Here is a 21,645-nt window from a genome sequence, read left to right as displayed (position 1 = left end):
TTTTGTTGTTGTTATTTTCTAGATTAACATGGCAATGGCTTCATTTCCTTTCTGACTTTACCCTTGTTCATAACTGGAGAAGATGGTTATTTCAGAGGTGTGTACAGAGTTCTCATTTTTCACTTATTTCAGAATGGGAACACCTATTACCCCAGCCGTTCTGCAAACCTTATTAGCTACATCATTAGGAGCTGGGCTAATTTCACCTAATTTTAGCTGTCCAAATACAGGCTTTCAGTCCAAACGAGCTGTATAGGTTTCTCATATAGCGAGTAGAGACAGATACCTCCAGAAGTGATACCATTTACCCAAGGGAAAGCAGGAATGAATGACCCTCTTAAAGTCTCTTCTCTGTCTCTCTCTCTAATGATTATTGTCTAGATGAACAGCTTAGCCTAGACAATTAGCTTAGACTAGATGCTTAACATTTAGGCAGCTAAAATTAATGTGATGAATCCCATTCTATGTGCTCAGATAATGACTCTAGCCTTTGTATCTCAAATTTTATCTCTTCAATATGTTTTCATAGGTGTTCAGATTCTGGGCTATGCTTTCAGATTAATTTCAACTTCTAAGGCTTAAAATACTTGCTTCCCATTACTGTTCATTGTCATAAATATGTCATGGGATATTATAGCTGTCCGTACCTGTAATGAAATCCTTCCACTTTAAAATTCAACTCCATAGCCCATACAGGACTAATATTGCTGAAAATCACCCTAATAATGTCACAGGAACTCTTGTGCTAGTGAAGTTTTCTGTCATGAGTATGGTCTCTAGGACTACCCCTTCAGCCAAGGCAGGTGCAAATAAGATTTTTTATAACTTACCTGGAGAAAGAAAAGACAGAAAAGAAGGAAAAGAAAGGAAGAGAGAAAGAGAGAGAGAGAAAGAGAAAGAGAGAGAGAGAAAGAGAGAGAAGGAAGGAAGGAAGGAAGGAAGGAAGGAAGGAAGGAAGGAAGGAAGGAAGGAAGGAAGGAAGGAAGGAAGGAAGGAAGGAAGGAAGGAAGGAAGGAAGGAAGGAAGGAAGGAAGGAAGGAAAGTGAAGACAAGGCTTCAACTGAACAAGTCACCTCAACCATCCGTTTGATCTAAAGTGATATCTATAATTGCAATGTTCCCAAAATAAATTAATATAATTTGCTAAAAAACATCTTCATTTGTGTTAATTCTACCAGGTTCCTAATCGGCTGGTTTCAAGGTCTTACTATTTTTTTTTTAATTATTATTTTTTTTTTTTTACTAAAAAGATATTTTTCTAATTTGTGACCTAAAACTCTCTGATTAAAATATGAATACTTTTTCTTGTTCTTTCTACATTGAACATGGGAAAGTAACCTTCCTTCCTTCTTAATCATTTCTATAAAGCTTCTATAAACAAATTATAGCCTTTTATATACTTATTAAAATGTCTGCTGTCTCTCTGGGCTGAACTTGGGGTATTTTGAATGTGTTTGTTTAAAAGGTGTAACTGTAGAATAAAAAAGCTTTTAAATAAAATAATTTTACATGATCAAAAAATATTATAATTTCTCAGGTAAAGCTGATTACAGTAAAATTTTCTATTTAGTCAAAGTGTTCGATTTGTTAATGAAAAACAAGAGGGAAAACAATTTTAGGGCAAATGCAGAGCTCTGTTCTGTCCTCTCCTTCTACATCTTATAAAAATAATGGTCATTTTTAAGCTTAATTGTAACCCAAATACTTCCAAAATCTACAGGTATTTGCTGTTCTCCTTCTGGCCCTTCTAATGGAAAATTTTTCCATCTCTTTGTGAGTCTGTTCCCAGGACCAAAAAACTGTTCTCATTGGGAAGAAATTATAATAATAATAATGGTAAAATGGAGTTCCTTGCAAATTTTATTTTGAGGCCGTTCATTTTATTTTTGGAGAAGAAAAAGATGATTTGTCTTTGCAGTGACTGCAGGACAGGGAGGAAAAGAGAAGCTGGGAGCCTTCCTGTCCATAACAAAGACTGGCAGTGATGGTCTTAATAGACTTCAAGTTTATTTGACTAAGTCTTTCACTGTTTGTCAGAGAATATACTTTTGTTTGTGGTAACAAAAGTTACCATCCTTTAAATAATACAATAATGCCAAGGAAATAACTCAGCAACCCTGTCCTTAAACACCAACTCTAATTGCTAAAGAATACGGTTATTGTGAGAAACTGCTGATGAACGGAGAACTCTCTAGTTGCTTCATATTCCTTGTGACATTTATGGATGTTACGTTTCTTTCCATTCACTGTTTTTAGTTCTTTTTTTTCTAGTTACTCTTGCTGAGTAACTAAAGAGTTAAGTTAAAGAGTAACAAAGAGCAAAGAGAAGCTGAGAACCTTCCTGTCAATAACAAAAACTGGCAGTGATGGTCTTAATAGACTTCAAGTTTATTTGACTTATTCTTTCACCGCTTGTCAGAGAACATACTTTTGTTTGTGGTAACGAACCATACTCTTTCCTCCTTCTTTTCTTCAGCAAGTAGCACCAGCCCTAGTGTGTAGCACACATTCCCGTTATGATGTTTGCTGTCAAACTCATTTATTTATGCAACCGCTGTGCCCACAAGCAACCTTGAAAGATTTCAGAGCCCTGGTGTGGGGTCATGAAAGGGAAAACGAGGGGGAGGGTGAAGTCTCCACTGGTTATGAGAAAGGAACTGACACAGGAAATGGTCACATATGGCACAGATTTATTGTGTCCGGGACTTCCCATTCAAAACTCATTATATCCACAGCTCAGAGCAGCGCATGGCATGGATGCTTTCGTTTTTAGGTCTGGCGTCTTGATGAAGCTGCTGTTCTGCTTTCAGGTGGTGGTTTTATCATTTCTTGGTTGGAAAGACGGTGACTGGAATCACGTTGGCAAAGGTTTTGCCATTTGCTGTCTTTGTGTTGAGCCCCAGTTAGCAGTTTGACTGAATGGATGAGTTTATTGGTCAGGAGGAGAGAAAATCCTTTTGGCTTTTAAATACACCTAAAGGAAACCAAGATTATCTTAAGGGGAAACAACAGGAAAACCTTTGGTAGCGACGTGAGAAACAAATGGCTCGTCGGGGAGCAGCATGTTTTTTCAAAGGTTGAATAATTTGGATTAAAAGTTGTTTCTCTTTGCTTTTTTCTCTTTCCATCATCTTTCCTGGGAGACAGGATCCCTGTCACACCCAGCTATTGGCTTTTTAAATTATGGTTAATGGCTTCAAGAGGTTTGTGGGAATAGTTTGTATTATCTGCTTCATAAGAACAACTAAAAGTTTCGTTCAGGGCCCTGGGTCCTACTTTGCAGACTGATGGACAAAAAGCCACTATTTCCACCCCTTCACTGTGTATTGATATCCTTCAGGAAGGCTATGGAGATCCAAATTATCTCTCCCATGCTGTCCTATGAAAGTTCACTCTGTACCATTCACCGCAGTCTCTTGCCCCACTTTTGATAGTATTACAGTAGACCTTATGGTAATGACTCCTTATTCTCCTCCATTCTGGGTTACAGTTTAGTGGTGCTTAATTTATCTCACTTTTGGGAATTCTCTGAAATTCCACCGAATCATGAAGTATAGTTCAATTACACTGCTTAATCATTTTTATCTCCGTGTACAACATGATGTCAGGTAATGCTTCTATTTTTTCACCATATTGGATTTATTCCCTAAGTAAATATTATGGGGAACTTCGTGTTTTCAGGTTGGCTAAAAAGACCCAAGTTCCCTAACCATTAATGATAATGCAGACAAAAATCCTCCCTAATTGTTTCTTTCTGATTAAGTTTAATAAAATGATAAACAAGCTGCTCTGGGCTGACAATACCAGGAATGGGTCTGGTGTTTGTTGAGTCAAGCAGCACTAGATTATGGACGCTGAAGATTCCTGGTCACTCCTGCTACATTAGGAGAACAGCTCCAAACCCAGTTTGGTCCCAGGTAACCCAGCAGTGTCTAAGACAACTCCTGGGCACTTTCTGGAAATTAATACAAGTCAGGAGCTGGTCCAAAAGGGCAGTTTGGAGGTGAACACTGTGTTTTGGAGGGTCAGTGGATTTAACACTATGGAAGTACCATGCCAGCTGGCCTCAGGGACAAGGAACTGGCCTTGGCACCAGTTATTTTATTGGTTTTGACGCGTGCAATACACAGTTCCATCCAGACCATGTATTTCCAGGTGCGATCACCTTGCCGTGGCAGCAGAGCATTTCAGGAGTTCTGTGACACTACAAGGAGCATCCTTTAATTCAACCCAGACACAAGGCCTACACTGGTTAGCCTCACTAAAGGGTATTTCAGATTTACTGAGTCACCTCCTTTGAGAGTGCTCAAGATATATTCTGGCCAGGTTATTCTCCTTCACAGATTTTCACAAGCTCATGTTGCAGGTTTGATATTTTCTCTCAAATATGAAGACCAAAGATGATGTCTCTGACTCAAGAGGTTCCTGACCTGTAAATAACCGAAAGCTTGAGGGTCATTTTGGTTGAACATTGACATATACACACTTTCTTCCCATACTCTTTCTAGAAGACTCCTTTTGATCACTCTTGGAGCGCAATCTAGCCTCAGAGGGCTTCTAGTCTCTCTTCTTAATAATTTGCTTGTGCACTTATACCTTAAGGTCAAGAATGAGTTATTACTATAGTCTCTGGAAAATGGAAAACTGAAGTTTTTTGTTCATAACTTGAAAGGAAATTTTATCACATGTAACACATATGCCTTACCTCTCAGGTGTGAGGGAGCTCTGAAGAGTTGGTGCAAGCATTAAAAGTGTATAATCACATGAAAGATGTAAATAATGTGTGATTTAATGGCAAACAAATAGTAGCGATGTGTACGAACATATCAATGCACACAAACAATAAACGCAAGAATAAATATTTCACCTACTACACCTATTTTTCTATGGATTTTTATATGGAAGAGGAGGGTCAATGCAGATCTTGTGATGTATAATAAGAGTGAGCTTATACTACAGACTTTCCTTCAGCGAAAACCCTAATAACTGTTTTTTCTCTACTTGGGCACCTACTTTTACAAAACTTGTAGGAACATAATATCTTTGAGTCCACAAATGTGACTGAAATTGGCCAGGGGGCTCAAAGTTTTTTATGGAGGAACGATAAAACAGGAGAGCATAAAAACCCACACAGTGTGGTGTTATGAAACTCATTTCCTTCTAAGATAATTTTCTTTAAAAGAACAAATTAACAGCCTAAAGCAATCACTCCATTTTTATTTACACGGTCCCTGCTATGAGTTTATGTGTGTGTATCTCACATACGTAGGTACACAAATATATGAGCAAGCACACATGCCACCACATATTCCCATGTGTGTGTTCCCAACACACCCGATGTGAGAAACCCACGTCAAATAAGTTACTTTGCATTCCATATCAGTGTGTTCATCCCCCATGGGAACACTGTTAAACTCAATTGAGTGATATCGCTAATTTATAGTCAGTGGGATTTCCATAAACGATGGGAGATTCCTTGTTTTGGCATCTGCTGAAGGTGATGGGAATGTTTTCATTTATGGGAAACATCCAAGCACAAGAAACACGGAGACCCATTTGTATAGAAAAAACAACCGACCTCAGAATAATTTACCTTCTCTAGATTTCTAATGTCCTGTTCCTGAGCCCTTTTTTTAAAAAAAAATAAAATAAAATAAAATAAAATATATATATATATATATTATTTCACATTGAATGTCAGCAGGTCAAAAGGAACAGTTAATGTTGATGAATATTTCCCCCTCAGCGAAGATATGTGCTGGCCAGCCCAAGGCCAATGAATTGCAATTTCTAAACAGTGTCTCATTTATCTCTCCCCTCCTCCTCTATTCACTTTTATATTTTTGTGAATATAATTGTAGTTAAATTAGAAATAACTGACGGGCAAATCCAGTCGGATGGAAAGAAAATTGAGGGAGATTTATTTTATTTTGATAAAAAACTGGCAATGCTTTTTGTTTTTGTCAAAAAAAAAAGACTTTATTTTTCCTTGTACCATGAATTGTGAAATCTATCATGAAATGGGTAAAAATTATTGAAGGAAATGGTGGTGTGAACCTGAAGGGGAAAATCATTAATGTTGATGTATTTCATTCAATTTTAAATGTAGAATTTATTTTATTTTATTTTATTTATTTGTCGTTGGGGAACTTGGGAAAAGGCAGGAGGCTTGCAAAGGACTCTACGTGCCTTTAAGTCAAAACATCTATTTTAAAAATACTCTTCCCTCCTTCCCTCCTGCTCCATTTTTCTAAATAAAGGATATGAGATGGTGGTGGTGGTGGTGGTTTTTTCCTAAGCAAAGAGGACCCCCTTGGCGCATTTTTCTTTTCAAATGTGAAATGAGGTGGAAAATCCTCATTTCACGACAGGAAGGACAAATATTGACACAAATTTAATATTTGTCAGGAGCCCTAGAAGCAACCTGAGTGCTAAAGATCTCATATAGAGATATATGTTCGTATGTCTATGTGTGTGTGTGCACATACGTAATTAAATAATAAACTTTACTTGGTGATGGGGGAATCTGAAGAAAAGCAAAGTTTATTCTCTGAGGCTGAGGAAGTAGCTGCAGAAGGTGGACACACGCACTCTCCAAGGATTACTTTATTTTATGCACTAAACAGGACACACATGTGCCACACATGCCCATGCAAGCACCTGACAAACACTTGTCCTCTTCTTCTGCAATTTCCGACATGACATTTCACCTCACCTGTGCACCGATTGCTACAGATATGAACATTTTCCCATCTTTTTTACCCATTTCTAGGCTCTCCATTTGACTCACATATGCCAAGTTTCTACATTTCCCTGTTTTTCTTTTTTTTCCGCCTGCTCACACACGTGTGTGTGCAAACACACAAATATAACCTGTTTAATCTAATTTCACCCATGGCAGGGGGGGATGTTTCTGGAATTTATCGCTGTTATTGTTCATCGCCAATGTAAATAGCACATGTCACCTCAATATTCAGTGGTCACTCAGTATTTATTAAGTCCTGTCCACTCTGGCCTTTTTTAGAGGAAAGCCCCGGGGCAGATTAGCTGCTGGCCCTGACACGTCACTTATCTGTTCCCATTGATTATGAGAGTCAGCTGTGGCCAGGACTCACTTTTTCCTTCTCCCCTCAGACCCCTCTTACAAGCACCCCTGCTTGGATTTTCATGAGGAAATAATCAGATTAGGGCTTCAGCGGCGAGTTCATATGGAGTTCTCTTTCTCCGATGTGCTACTAACCGAATAAACGTGTTTTGTGGTAAATTGTAAATGACGTTATGATTACTAAGGCCAGCACGGGTTTCATTTAAAAGCGATCGAAATTGCAGGCTGCAGAAATTGTGACTGGCAGATAAGACCATTTGGAAGGAGGCGAGCAACGATACGTGTGTGTATGGGAAACCAAGCAAACCCACTTTGCAAGGCAGGCATGGCAAAGAAAAGTTCCAGGGAATTCACAAAACATCAGCTAATCCCATTTGTAGACAAAAGCAATGTCACCAGGGAGAGATATGGGGGGGTTTCCGGGGCAATACCGAACATCTCTTAGCGCAGAGTTTCCCCTTCTGCTGCTAAATGAAGTTGCTTCTCCTTCTCCTTTTGCCCCTGGCACACACCGATAGCAAAATAATTACAGTGCTAAAGCAAGAAAAAGGAAAGAAAGGCAAGAAAAACTGAAAGAAAATGTCAAGTTGGTGTCTAAAATAGGGGCTTTTGCACAGATCTTCTCTGACTTGGATCTCCTCCCCGAACAAAGCTTGAAATGTATGTAATTTAATTGCTTTCCTTGGTGATGTGCAGAGTGATGGCTCATTCTGGGAAACGCTCACAGACCTGGGCAGTGGTTTGCACATGAGGAATCCCCTTGAAATAAATCATAGGTGAGTGTCCACAGGATCCAGGCATCGAGATGTGACTACAAGCAGAGCCCAGCCATGTTTCTCATAGTTCATTTCTTTTCCAGGAGACTGATATTTTCTTCTCTTTCAGAGCTGTAATTTTTCCTTGATAGGAGAATGCCATTTTATTCATCCAAGAGTTTGTGATGCTCAAAGATGCTGCTGTCCCTTTCATTTTTAATCATTAGCGTCAAGCATCGCTGATCTGCACATACATCCCCAGAGCTACAAAATGAGGAACACAGAGTTAATTTAGATATTGGCCATGCTTTGCCTAACATGTTTGTGAGTACAGCTAACTAGGGAAGGGGCAGGCTCGAGGAGGGAAGGAGGATTATAGCTGGCTGCAGCAGAAAATTCCTCCTTTGATATTATTTTGAAGAGAGGAAGGAAAAACAGAAACACACATCTTTTCCTAAGATGCCCCAGGCAGAAATGTTTATGTTTTTGGTGCCCATATCTGAATTCATTTACTTTTATTCTCTCTTTGTAATCATTGATGATCTCATCATTACAGCCTGAGGCACAATTTCTCTAATCTTAAAGCAGAGACCCATATTTGGTTAGATGGATCATACCTTAATTCAGAAGACTTTGTGGACTGCATCTCTTCTTTAAAGATCCTTCCATAAAAGGGCCCTCTTGTGACTTGTCTCCACAGACACTTGGGATGGGATTCAGTGGCAAATTCTGACATGAATGGAAGTGTTTTAGCTCCTATTATTATCAGTAAAAAAATACCTAAAATATTGCCGTAAGTGGTTTTTGCACTCCCATGGATCATGTGTTACATCTATATATGCCGTAACACCCAAAGAAGTCCAGGTCACATTATGCACTTGTGTTTAAGTGGCAGGATCCTACCTCTGGTCAGTAAACTTAGAAGACTGTAAAGGGTAATCCATCTGACAAAACAGAGGTATTTTAGGGTGAACTTCCTCTCTTTCTAAATTGCTTTGTCTGTATTGATGGTAATGGGAGCTTGGACACTTGGAGCACCTGTAAGGGTCTCTGCAATTTGTAAGTGTCTGAATCTGGTGCTTTCTTCTGACTCTAAACTTGGTGAGTTTGTTGACTGCTGGAGTAGATTAATGATGTTCTGGTCTCTTCTTGTTTTTGTTTGTTTGTTTATTTGTTTGTTTATTTTTTGTGATAAAATCCCCATGAATGGGATAAGAGGGCTTCGCATGAAGTTAAATTATCTTTCCAAAGAATTAGTCATTCCCTGATTTGTTACTCTGTTACAGGTTTAGATCCAGGAGAGTGTAGAACATATAAGGACATAGGGATACTGTTGTGGGTCAGAGTAAATACCCATCTAGCATGCCTGGTCTTTCAATGGTGCCCATAATTTGGTATCTGGAAAGAACAAGACAAGTGTATATGGCACTTCTCTGTCATTCATTTTCAGCCTTCAACCATTTTCAGGTAAAGGATACCTCGAGGTAGATGTGCTTCCTGCCTATTTAATATCCCTTAGTGTCCAGGTTTCTCTTAAAACTATGCAAAATTTTAGCACCAGCAAAAGTGGCTTTGAACACTGAATGGGAAAACAAGCAGCTATGGCACAAATTAAGATGGTGTCTGTAACAATTCAAATGTTTTTTTCTCTCCCCATCTCTATTCCCTTCCAGGAATTTACAGAGATGACAGCAAGTGTATCTCCAAGCCCTCAGTAGAAGGCTATTTCTGCAAGGAGACAGATCATGCACTTGTCATCCTAGAAAACTTGGACCCTGGTATGGTCACCCAGAGACTGTTTCCAGTGGTAGCAATGACTGGCAGCTTTATGGACACCTTCAGTGAAGTGACATGGCATGCGTCATGTTATCCTGAAGAACATCACTCTACTATCTTTTCTGTGTTGCCATCCACCCAACTTACTACAATTTGCTTCCCAAACCTAGCACCTCTGGCTTTCAGACTCTACCTCCTCAGTGGCCAAAACACAATCAGACTGCCCCTCGCTCTGTTCTACAATGAACCACTCAGTCTTCGTGTTTTCGTTCAAGGGAAATATATCTCTCCAACACCATATTCTTTCTCACTGAATGAAAGGGCAGGAACCAATTATTTTAGCTTTGAAGACAATCTTCTCTATGTTCTCCTGCATGAGAAGGAACCTGTAGAAATAGTTGTCGGCCTTTCCCTTCTTGTGGCATTCGCTGTAACTGAGGCTGTTGGGGAAGAGGGAGAAGCAAATACAATATGTCGATTGGCTGATTTCCTGAAGGTTGGTCACGACAAAGTCAGAGTGGTCCAGCATGTGCTGGGAGGTGAAAGCATGTTGAAGGTAATTTCAGCCAGTGCTAGCAAAAAGAGATATCACTGCCCTGACATGACGTTTTGTACTGCTGTTCATAGCAGGTCTAACTCACAGAAATTGAGGAGAGGATCGGACAATGTCCAAGCTCTGCAGCCATCTGATGAAGCTGGTCCATCAAGAGTGCTCATCATTGAACTCGGTGATCCACCAGGCCATCAAAAAAATGAGTTAACAAGTGAGAGCTTAAAGAGTTTGGCCAGAACAATTATCAACTCTCATCAGAGTGGAGACCTTCAGAGAGGCCTTGGCTTGCCAATTGATACTTTAATGGTGACTCAGCCTGCTTTAGTGTTTTCAGCAGAAGACAGCAACAGGTAAGTACCAGATGCAATACCAGCAGATACTGATTGAAGTGTAGTGAGGCAATTTAACCACTTTATGTGCTTATTAAGATAAGGAGTAAGTTGTCTGTTGACTGAAATATTGCTAACTATTGTGAAACACATTATAAAGTTTCCATGACAGAGCTATGCCCAAGTACAAGCTGGACCCCTGACTGTGAATTACTGTGTTGTTCTGCTGGTGCTCATGGATCCACACAATGCAGAGGTGTCCATGTTGCTTTAAACCAGGAACAGAGTTCCAAGATGTTTACCTTAAAATTATAAAATATTTGGTAAAGTCAATGTTTCTCAAGAAGTTCAGGCTCTTAAATTTTAAACAATTAAATCTACAAATGTTTATAAATTGATGTAGCACAAGGAACATGCTACAAAAAAATGGGTTGTTGCCTTAACTAGCTTGTAGGTCTAAACCTTGATTCACATACTTTTAAACTTTAAGGACAGAGAGGACTGTTTAATCTTCTTCTTTGATCTTCTGCCATGACACAGGACACTGCTTTTCACTTTGGTACCTCACTGTTAACCTTTGTTTTTGGCTAAAATACTTATTCTAGAAAACCATCAGGTCTTGAAGATACAAGAGCTGGACATATCCAGTACTACTTGAATGTATGCCTAGATGTTGGATTCTTATCCCTGTTTTTGCTGCAATAAGTACTTGCCCACTTTCCCTCCCATGAGAGTCCCTTGTTCTTCCCTTTACTGTTACATCAGTGAGTTTCTTTCTTCTTCTCCAGATACCTCCAGACTAATCAAATCACTTAGCTGTCTGCTTTTTAATAAATTGCAAGGTTTGAGTCCTGGATAATGTTTCTTTCCTTCTCTGTTTCTATTTTCTGAATGCTTTTTGAAGTGCGTATGCCTGAAAAGCCAAGAGTTTTCCTCCATATCAGTGCCATATGCAAAAGTGGTACTAAATCCCATTTTCTTCTGACAGAATTCAATGATCCCATTAGCCCATTTTTCCACAGAACTAGAAGAGCTCATGATCCTCTGTTTGCTCACTGTATTTGCTAATTCCTTTTCAGTTCTAGCTTTCCAGGATACAATCCATCCAGTTTGTTTGCCCAGATCTAACACAACACAACATATGGTCTAGGTGTCTGTGTTTGATTGCTCTCTCCATAATGTATCAGCCCACCTACTTTTATGTGGATTTTATATTTATGTTTGTTTCTTGACATAGATAAAGCATCAGGCCAGCAGCTGATTTTGACAGATCAATGCAGGACACCCCTTTACTTTATAATGTTTTCTCAATGGAAGCTACCTTTTGAGGTCTGCCAGTCACTGAGTTTTTGGTCAGCTTCTTACATGCTAATTTTTTATTGACGTTCTGTACCAAGACAGAGTTTTTGAAAGTCATTTTTTCCTCTCCTCCAAAGCAATAAACAACCCTTTCTGTTCCCCCTTCCCATGTCCCCATCTCACTCTTTTCAGCCTCTTGCAGCCACGATTTACATGGCACAGATGGCCACCCTTATCTGCAGAGAAGGTTGTGAGGAGCATGGCTGGGAAGGGAGCAGACAGCAGTGTATTCCAGCCTCAGATCTTGAATCTATATTAAAAGCATATGGGTAATATGAAAAAGGTAATATCCCATCTGTTTATAATAGGAGACATGGGATTTGATGTTTGGCAACCTTATTGTGTACTCTCTTGATATTGCATAATGTTATTTTTGATGTTGTGCACTACTGAGCCTTACCCAAGTATATGCATATTCTATCTATTCTAGAAAGAAATTGGATTTGTCTAAGACTTACTTTCTCTAATTAATACCATATCTTCTAACATTTAGCATTGACCCCTGTACCATCCTGATGTCTGCTGACTGCTAGTGATACAAACTACTATTCACATGATTAACTTTTCTACTAGGCACTCTGTGGCTTATGGTGGGGAAGCACCCACTGTAAGGACACTGCTCTACGATCATAGAAATCTTTGTTTTGCTCTGTTGTTTAGCTTTGGTTTTGTTTTTCACAGAATCACACAATCATAGAAACATTTTGAATGGAAGAAACCCTCAGGATTGAGTCCAACCATAAGCTAACTCTGGCATTAAACCATGTACCCCTCATCTATATGTTTTTTAAACACTTCTAGGAATAGAGGAATAGTGACTTCACCATTTCCCAGAATTCAAGGTTTGGTCTCCCTAGTGCCCAGTACAGTGGGACAATCACTTTTTTGGTTGTTTTTTTGTTTTTTTTTTTTTTAAGTGGTGTTATATTAAGCACAGTGGGAAATTATAATTTGCAAGGTCAAATCTTAAATCAGGGTCAAACTCTGAAGATAGATAGACAATATTTTTTATCAGGGGAACTAACATCGTTATTGTTGATGGGGATATTTGTGTTACGATGAAGGATACCACAAAATGGGACAGGAAAAAAATGTTGTAGGAAGTCTCTACACCCTGTGATAGGCAATTTTATCATGTCTTTATGACATCCCAAGACAGGCTGTAGCCTGTAGAGTGTGAGAGGTACCGGACCCCTCATTCAGGGTGTTCATTATTGATGATCAGAACAAGAGGAACAACAATAACTACAGTGTGGGAAAGGAAATAAGTGTAGATTTCTTTAGAGTAAGTTCACCAGAACCCTATTGAATGCTTGTGGGTTTCTGAATGCATCATTGTGACATCATGTGGGGCAAGCAGAGATCTCCTAGAGGAGATGATCACATTCTGTGTTCCAGGGAGGAGAACTTGTTCCTGCTTTTTTTCAGGCACAAGTGACATCTTCTTCACACCGGGGGCTACTCTCCCGGCTGGGGCTTCTCTTCCCATCTGTTTATGCTCTGTGCAGCCAGTCCAAGCAGTTGAAGTGATTGAATCACCATCCCTGGAGGGGTTTAAAAGACATGTAGATGAGGTTGTTAGGGACATAGTTTAGTGCCAGTGTTAGGTTAACACTTGGACTCGATGATCTGAAGGGTCTTTTCCAACCTAAACAATTCTATGATTCTGTAATCTAAGATTAACTAGTTGCTGAGCAGCAAGGAATAGGACAGGTCCCCGGGAAGGAGGCTGGTTTAGTATAGGAGCAGTGCTAGCTTAAAGCCATAGATTCACCATCTCAGTAGGGATGTCTGTTGAAGAGAATACGAACATCACCAGATCACGGGGCTAGCTCAGAGCTCTTCCACTGCTTGGGCTCCTCTGCAACGTTATTTATTGCTCCCCATCAGTCATAGCTTTTCTGGAATTACTCATGGCTGACATTTCTGATGCAATAAGGCCACGGATAACTTGTGAAATGAAATCAGGGTTTTCCTGTTGGGACATGTAGTATCCCCACTGTCTATCTGTCTCTCTTTAGGCAGTATACACTAGCTCAGGCAAGGATGATGTGGCTGGGATTACAAGTCAGGCTAAGTATTCCCATGTATTTTTCTGTGGAAGGAAAAAGAGAAATATTTTCAGCCCCCTGAGTATCCAATCAGGCCAGTCTCCCTGCAGTTTCAGACTAGTGGCTCCTTTTGCATCAAGACAACAACAAAAAGATCTTTGATCAACAGAGACTGGGTGTTATCTTTGCATACGAGGACAGCGAGGCTGAAGGGAGCCTTAGAAACCTTGCAGGATAGCAAGGCTGTATATACAAGGCTGTATGTACAAGTCTGTATATCACATTGCCATGCCTATGAAAAAAAAAAAAATGACTTGCCCGTTATGATTTGAAATGCCTTTTTTACATCACAATTTACATTTATACAATTTATATAATTATATAAGCTTAATTTTAAGTCAATAGTCAGGAGTTTAAACTGTAAGTTCTCATTACAATTTAACTCCTTTGTTAGGGTCACTTCAAACACAGCTCATTGGTTTGTCAAGGAAAGACAGATGTGATTGCTATGACTGCTATCATCTTGCACAGCTGGAGAATCTCAGAGATGGCTATCATATCGCTTTATCTTCCTGTGAATGACTGTATATTAATATATACTGCAATGTATTTACAGATAGAAATCTCTATTTTGCAGAGTGTGCTTAATATCAATATAAATGCAAAAGAAAAAGAGAGTACAACACTGAGTGCATTGTGTGCGTTTGTGTGGGTGCCTTTATACAAAATCAGAAATATAAAGCCGGACAGTCATCCAGAAGCCATTTAGTCCATATCCCCACTTTGCTCCTTCTCAATGTATTTTTAAACTGCTACAAACTGAAATTTGCAGGCATTAATCATTATTAAGAGTTAGGTTTGGTGTAGCACGTGAAAAACAGTGTGCACGCAGGAAATGATGATGTTTGAGGCTCACAGCAAGCAGTAAAAGTGAAGCAAATCATCAAAGAACTGCTTATTTAGGCAGAAATACCTATGCAGAGGACTAAATGAGAAATTGCTACTAATTCTCTATACACAGACAGGCAGGATTAGAGGTTCAAAATACATTAATTCTGACACATCCTAACCCTAAAGTGCTTGGTAGTGTAGGTTTCAGGCAGGTTGTTGTACATAATTGCACCACTGCATCTATTGCAGCACTTGAGGCTCTTTCAAGACTTCATCTGCCACACACCCCTGAAGTGAAGATGTGGAAAAAGTGTTACTTGAGAACTTACAGTTTAAACTCCTGACTACTGCCTTAAAATTAAGCTTATATAATTATATAAATTGTATAAACTTAATTCACATGTTTTTAGGGACACTCTAGAGAGTATACTCTTGAGTAGCATGTGCCACTTTGCTTGCTGATGTACAAAAAAAGACAAACTCAATTCAAATAAATAAAGGGAAGGACCTTTAAGATGATCATGGAAATGGAGTTTATTTTAGGATATAAACAACAAAAGAGCTCAGTGTATTTAACCCAGCAAACCAAGGTCAAGGAGAGATATCATCCTGTTGGTGAAAACATGTTGGAAGAGTAAATACCAGACAGGAAGCTCTAGACACTAATAGACAATGACAGCACAGGAACAAATGTGTGTAAATTATCAAGAAGTAAATTTACATTTTAAAACAGAAGGAGGCTCCTCCTCAGAGAATAAACTAGAAGAACCTGTCAATCGAACTAGAAGAAGACCATTTCCCATTTGACACCATTCTGTTTTCCTGATTTCGCCCCTGTCATGGCAATATTGTGAATTTATTTTTTTTTTTTTACTAGTTTGGGAATTTTTGAGACCCATTTTTTTCCAGCACCTCATTTTGCAGTCTAGTAAAATTGTGGAAAAATACACATTACTAAATTTACAGTGAAACCTAGAAAGTTTCTAATCAGAGAACTGGGATTCTGTAATGGTGAGTAGAGGAATTAAACTACAGCTTAAACAAAAGTGCTTTTTATCCAGGAACTTTCCTAAATAAATATAAAGTCTACCTTGCAGAGTACATACACGAGTCATTTGTGGAGGTTGAAGGTAATACCACTATATAGTCACTGCTAATAGCAAAGCTGTCTGTCCATAAGATTGTGTGTCTGACTTTCAGGGAAAAAAAGAAATGATACACTGAAAGCATTTCACCTGTTTCAGTGTGATCCTTGTGAGAAACCAGGACTTCTAGACATGAGGAAGAAATTTCTTACACTGGGGCTGATGAGAACCTGTCCCAGGTTGCCCAGAGAGGTGGTGGATGAACCATCCCTGGAGACATCCCAGACCAGTCTGGACGGGGCTCTGAGCAACCTGAGCTGGTGAAGATGTCCCTGCTCATGGCAGGGGTGGCACTGGGGGAGCTTTGAAAGTCCCTTCCAACCCAAACTATTCCATGATTCTAAGCAGATCAGATAATACCATTTCACCACTGCTCTCCTGGACTGGACCTCTTCTGGTACTGTAGGTGTTAAAGGGCCTGTGACCAATACCAATCCCTCAAGCTACATTTTCCCTCTGAGCCTTACTTCTAGATTACATTTCTGTTAGTATCTACTGTACATGGTAAACCTATCTAAAAATCTGTCAATCCTACTCATGGATGACACTAGTGATTTACAAGGTTCGGACAATTAGAAGTCCTACCCCACTGTAACCATGGTGTAAATCACAACTTGCTCTGGCAAAGGGCTTCTAAAACTCAGCTGGTTTCTCTGCAGGAAGGGAGCAGGAGGTAGGAAATGTGAAAGGAGACCAGGAGAGAGCAGAGGAGGAAGAAGATTAAGAGGGTAGGAGGGACTTAGGAACAGGAGTCGTAATAAACTTCACAGGTCTCTGTGGGAGGAAGGATATATTGTCATATATCCCACACACCAGTGGGGATCTTTGGAATTGAGCGGTTTGTTTTATTAAAGATCAGTTAAAAATGAAGGGGAACAGCTCAGGAGGAGCTTTTCACAGTTCCTCAGTGTTCCCCCAGAAGTTATGAATGTTCAGATACATGAGGAGAACCAGGAGTGTCCACATTACCTTCCTCAGGCACTGGAAAGAGATCTGGTCCCAGCACTGGTACCCCAGTGCTGTCAAACAAGACCTGCCTTCCTTATGTCACGTATGAATCCATTTTCCCCCTTCACAATTAATGGGAACTGCAGTAAAAGCAATTATTTACACGACGTGCACACAGCAGAGAGGAGCTGTCAGCCACGTCTCCAAGGGACCGATCCTTTCCCCATTCCACCTTATTTAACATGTGAGTGGTGTCACCTCTATCAGCGGAGCTTGTTTGGTGTGACACACAGGTGAGTGATGGCTGTGTGGGCTCCCAGGTCAGCCCACTTTGCTGTCACATCGTGCTCTCGACCACTGCTGTGTGTCAGATGGAAAAGGGAGAAAAATTCTTCCACATACTTGGTTAGTAGGAATCTGGTGAGCAAAGGGTTAAATGACTTAGGGTGCTGGGTCTTTGTGGGGACGTGTTCATGTACATATATATGGATACATGTGTGTGTGTATATATATATGTGTGTCTATACATATATATATATATATATAGACACATACCTTGGTTTGGCTGTAGGACCTTACGCCCGCAGGCCACAGTCACATTATCATCTGGAAATTGGATAACGACAGCACAATGACAAATCCAGGTTGCTTGCAATAAGGTGCTAATCCCTTTGCTTTAATATCGGAGCAGCGTGTAATGATGTTTGGACATCACTCCAGTTTACTGACGACCCCACTGGGGCCAGCAATAGAAGCGTACAACTGTCTAACAAGCCATCAGGTGACCGCCGTCGCCAAAGCAACGGAGGATGCAATCTAATCTTCCCTCCATCCCTTCCAGCTCCCAATAAGGACCAGATTATAGAAGTGGCCCATCAATGCTTGGTAACTTGAATCAATTAACGTTAATTCGCACAATGCTATGATGTATTGTGATCACTTTCATTTCGGAGAAGGGGGAAGAAATTGCTATAATTCACCTAAAATGAGGTTGTCTGTGGTGCTGAGGTATTAATTGGGTGTCCATATTAAATGGAAAAGGAGCACGGTAGTGAAGGAAAAGTGGATGAGTGACTCTCTTGGCTGCTATTGACCTATCAGAAGAAGACAGTGCCCTTTTCCTTTGCTTTTATCTATTACAGTTTTCCCTATTGCGTGTCAAGTTGATGTATTATAAAAAATTCATTTGGTGACCTTTCACCCCCCTAGCAGATTAAACAATTTCACTGGGATGGCATCATTAACAGGGCCTTGCATTTAATGATGATTTCTCTAAAAGGCCACAGAGATTCGATTTTAAGCTAACAGATTTATTGCACTATTATAACATATCATAAAAAACTGTACCACCTACAGTCTGGTTTTAGGATAGAAACTGCTTAAGAGTTTATGTGGAGTTTAAAGTGGTATTACCTTGGGATACACAGTGGTGGCAAGGCTCTGACCTCCGGCGCAATGCTGTTTACATTTAATAAAAGATGTTTCCCCGACATTAAACTTCAGGAGTGTGTTAAGGAGGAGATCTGGTTTAGCTCCTCACCACTAGAAACGGCTTTGTACGTAGGGGTATTTCCATTCACCTACAGCAATTAACGGAAGACACTAATGAATTTGGAGGATGTTTCTCTCCTATCTGATGCATTGGCTCTGTCCTGCTCCTTCTAAAGGCTCCTGGTGATCACACCTCACCCTCGAGTAGATACATTAAGTCCCTCCAGTCTCCTTTTTTTAATTTTTTGAGGGTTTCTTATTACTCCAGGTAGCAAGAATCTGGACTCCACCAGGCAGTTGTTTGCCTTCAGCTTTTGGTGCCGTGGGGATTGAGAAGTGTTGAGTGAAGTTTGAGCAGTGGAAGAAGACTGGCCTTGTGGGAGAGACATATGTGTATTCCTGTGTTCATGCTCTGTGACTATACTTACTGATCTATAAAATGGGGGAAAAAGGTCCTTAAAGCTAGATTGGGAACCATTTGGATCTTGGACAGTGTGACAACCTTGAAGCACTCTCCCCATCCTCAGCAGAACGAAGGACCTTGTTATGCCTTAAACGTCTGGTTTTTGTTACTTTGGGAGGAAAAATCCCTCATCCCATCTGTTGGGACAGGACAGACAGTCTCTAGCAAATGGAGAAATGGAGATTTAATGGTGATAGTGCCCCAAAAATCTAATGTCAGGTGAAGCTGGTCAAGAAGACTGAGTGTTTTAACTAATACATACTCCAGGAAAGTATGCACTGGACCTCTTTTTCTGAACTTTTTCCATCTGACTGAATTACCTGATGCTTTCAACAACCATAAATATCCAGCTTCTAACTAAAGCATCATTGCCTTATGAAAGGAAACCCTCACAATGTTTTAATGAAGAATCATCCTCCTCTTGTCCCACCTTGCCAACAGAAGCAATTCAGTTACTTGTTTCTTATCCCAGTTCACCATCAACCTGGGCCCCCTTGCTCCTACTAGGTCTTGTCTAGTCAGATTTCTGCCATCACAACATCTGACCTCTGGGACAGTAGACACATGGCTTTGTTCAAAACTCCCTGCTGTGATGGCTAGAATACTCATTTTAGGTGCCTATGTTTTTGAATTTTGTTCTTATTGACTCAAGCTACATGAAAGAAGGGAGACATCAGTAGTGTCAGACACAATGAGTCCTACTCAGATCATTCTTCTAGTTCTCATGTGGAGATATGATCAGTATTACATCTTTATTGTTTCTCTGTTGTCAAGGAAAACTGAAGTCTGCCTTCCACTGGAGTTTATTTCTTCTAGCTTTGATTTCTCTCTACATCGTGGGAAAACATGGGCATTTGTGGAAAAAAAAAGTCATCCTTTGGATAGCCCTTTTCCTTAAAGTGGGAACCATCTCCAACTCCTCATCATCTTCTGTGTGCTTGTGTCTTTCTTTTGCCTGACTATTACTTAATGATAAGATCTGCAGGGGGAGACAAAGCTCTAACAGTGCAACTGAGGGCACAGGTACTCGATGTCTGGCTAACTTCATCACCACTTGACATGAAAACACACTTCTCACCCAAAGATACTAAAATCCCAACAGCCTTTGTCATGAATTTGCACCTACTTTGCCTTCTAAAGTCCTTATCTTGCCTGTCTCTTGTCTCCACTGCAGCATCTTGTTCTTGTAGCCTGTCTTATCTTCACTGGCAATCACCACCTTTTCAAGAACAACAACATAAAATTTATTCGGCTTGACCATGATGCATTTTGACATACTATTTGTTCCTCAAATTATTCCCAATTTCCTTCCGCTTCCAAGGATATACTGATGCAACACTCACGTTGCAAACCTATCCAGATAACTGTTCAATTAGTTTCATTTTCTATGTTTTTTGGGAATTAAATATGTAAGGCACTGTTCTCTAGCACCAATGTTACTGACATGGGTCAGCCTATGTTCATAAAATTAAATTCTGTTACTCCCCATTTCAGGGTGGCCTCATCCAAACAGCCAAGTGAGAATATTCTCTGATTGTATCAGGTTCTAGACCATTTGAGAGTTGTTTTGGACTTTACTATTGGACCCGATCAGAGCTTGTGATGGACTGACTGTTAAACAGTAGAGGGGATCAAGTTTCAGTTCCAAAGTTTATGTTTTCTAATACAGATGTCTCTGTCAACTTTAATGGATTCTTGACCAAGGCTCTGCATCTGATCTCTTTCCCCATGAAGTCAACTGATAACAGTAACAATTATTATTCTTGCTGCTGTTATTCTTCTTGATGTTGTTGTAATTATAATTAAAATTATTACATCTCCTTGATTTCAAAGAGAATTCCTTCCCTTTGCCCTGACTCTCTCCACCTGGTTTCTCAACCATGCCATAATAACTGCAGTAGACCTTGCATGACCTCTACCCTCCTGGCTACTAAAGAGCAGACGCTTGTTCTCCTGCAGAGCCTCAGCATGTTCAGCAGACATGTGTCAGCACTGAAGGTGAAAGGATCTGAGATCCTGACCCTGGTGTCCCTGCTGACTAAGGTATCACGAACATCACCTCCTGTGCCCGCATGCAGAAGAGCTGCAAGGCACTAAGCTGAGCTGCTCCCTGTTGAGTGCTGTCAGCAGGGGATCGCAAACCTGCTCCTTCCCAGCATGAGACCTTGGGGTAGTGACACAACAACATGCTCTTCTTGCTCATTAGGAGGAAGGAAGGTCTCCTCCCTCCAGTCCTTGCTTGGATACAGGCACGCTTGTCCATCCCCACCTCCCAGCTGCAAAGCTGTGCCAGGAAAACCTATTTTCCTTCCAGCATAAATCACCAGGGGAGCAGCAGGATGCTCCTTTCTCCTCCGCATCCTCACTGATGCTCACTTGAGGAACATGAGTTGCTATGTGCAGGGTTTTACCCTAAGGCAGGGGCTCCCAGACAGGTGGGACCCTGTGGATTAGACACATCACGTTCTGTGCTGTGTTAGCTGGATTCAAATCATCTGCAAAAAGACATTTATTTTTAAGCATGTATGTGTATTTTTGTCTTGTTTTGTTTTCTTTCCCTTCACCCTAGGGAGCAGGAATGTCTGCTTCCTACAACTGCATTTTACAGCACTCTTCCCTTAAGTGTGAGATGAGCGCAGTTTCATCATGCATGGCTTGGGGTATGGAGGCAGGGCATTTCATGTCAGCATTTTTCCTTTTGTGGAAATTTAAAGAAACTGTAGAGAGAAAAAAAGAAAAAGAAAAAAGGCTTACAGAAGCCATGGCAAGATTCACCCAA

The 21,645-nt window shown here is 40.2% G+C and overlaps 1 protein-coding gene across 1 annotated transcript in view; it reads left to right on the top strand.

Moving 5' to 3' along the window:
* PKHD1 (PKHD1 ciliary IPT domain containing fibrocystin/polyductin) overlaps positions 1-21,645 on the top strand; it is a 271,783-nt gene that overhangs the window by 230,790 nt on the left and 19,348 nt on the right. The window contains exon 60 of the mRNA XM_065834370.2: positions 9,534-10,539. Within this exon, the coding sequence (XP_065690442.2) occupies positions 9,534-10,539 (1,006 nt within the window). The remainder of the gene's footprint in view (positions 1-9,533; positions 10,540-21,645) is intronic.

The sequence above is a fragment of the Patagioenas fasciata genome, chromosome 3 (assembly GCF_037038585.1).
Source record: "Patagioenas fasciata isolate bPatFas1 chromosome 3, bPatFas1.hap1, whole genome shotgun sequence".
In the NCBI taxonomy this organism is placed as follows: Eukaryota; Metazoa; Chordata; class Aves; order Columbiformes; family Columbidae; genus Patagioenas; species Patagioenas fasciata.
Note: the sequence above shows the minus strand (reverse complement) of the source record. Positions and strands in the feature narration are given on the sequence as shown.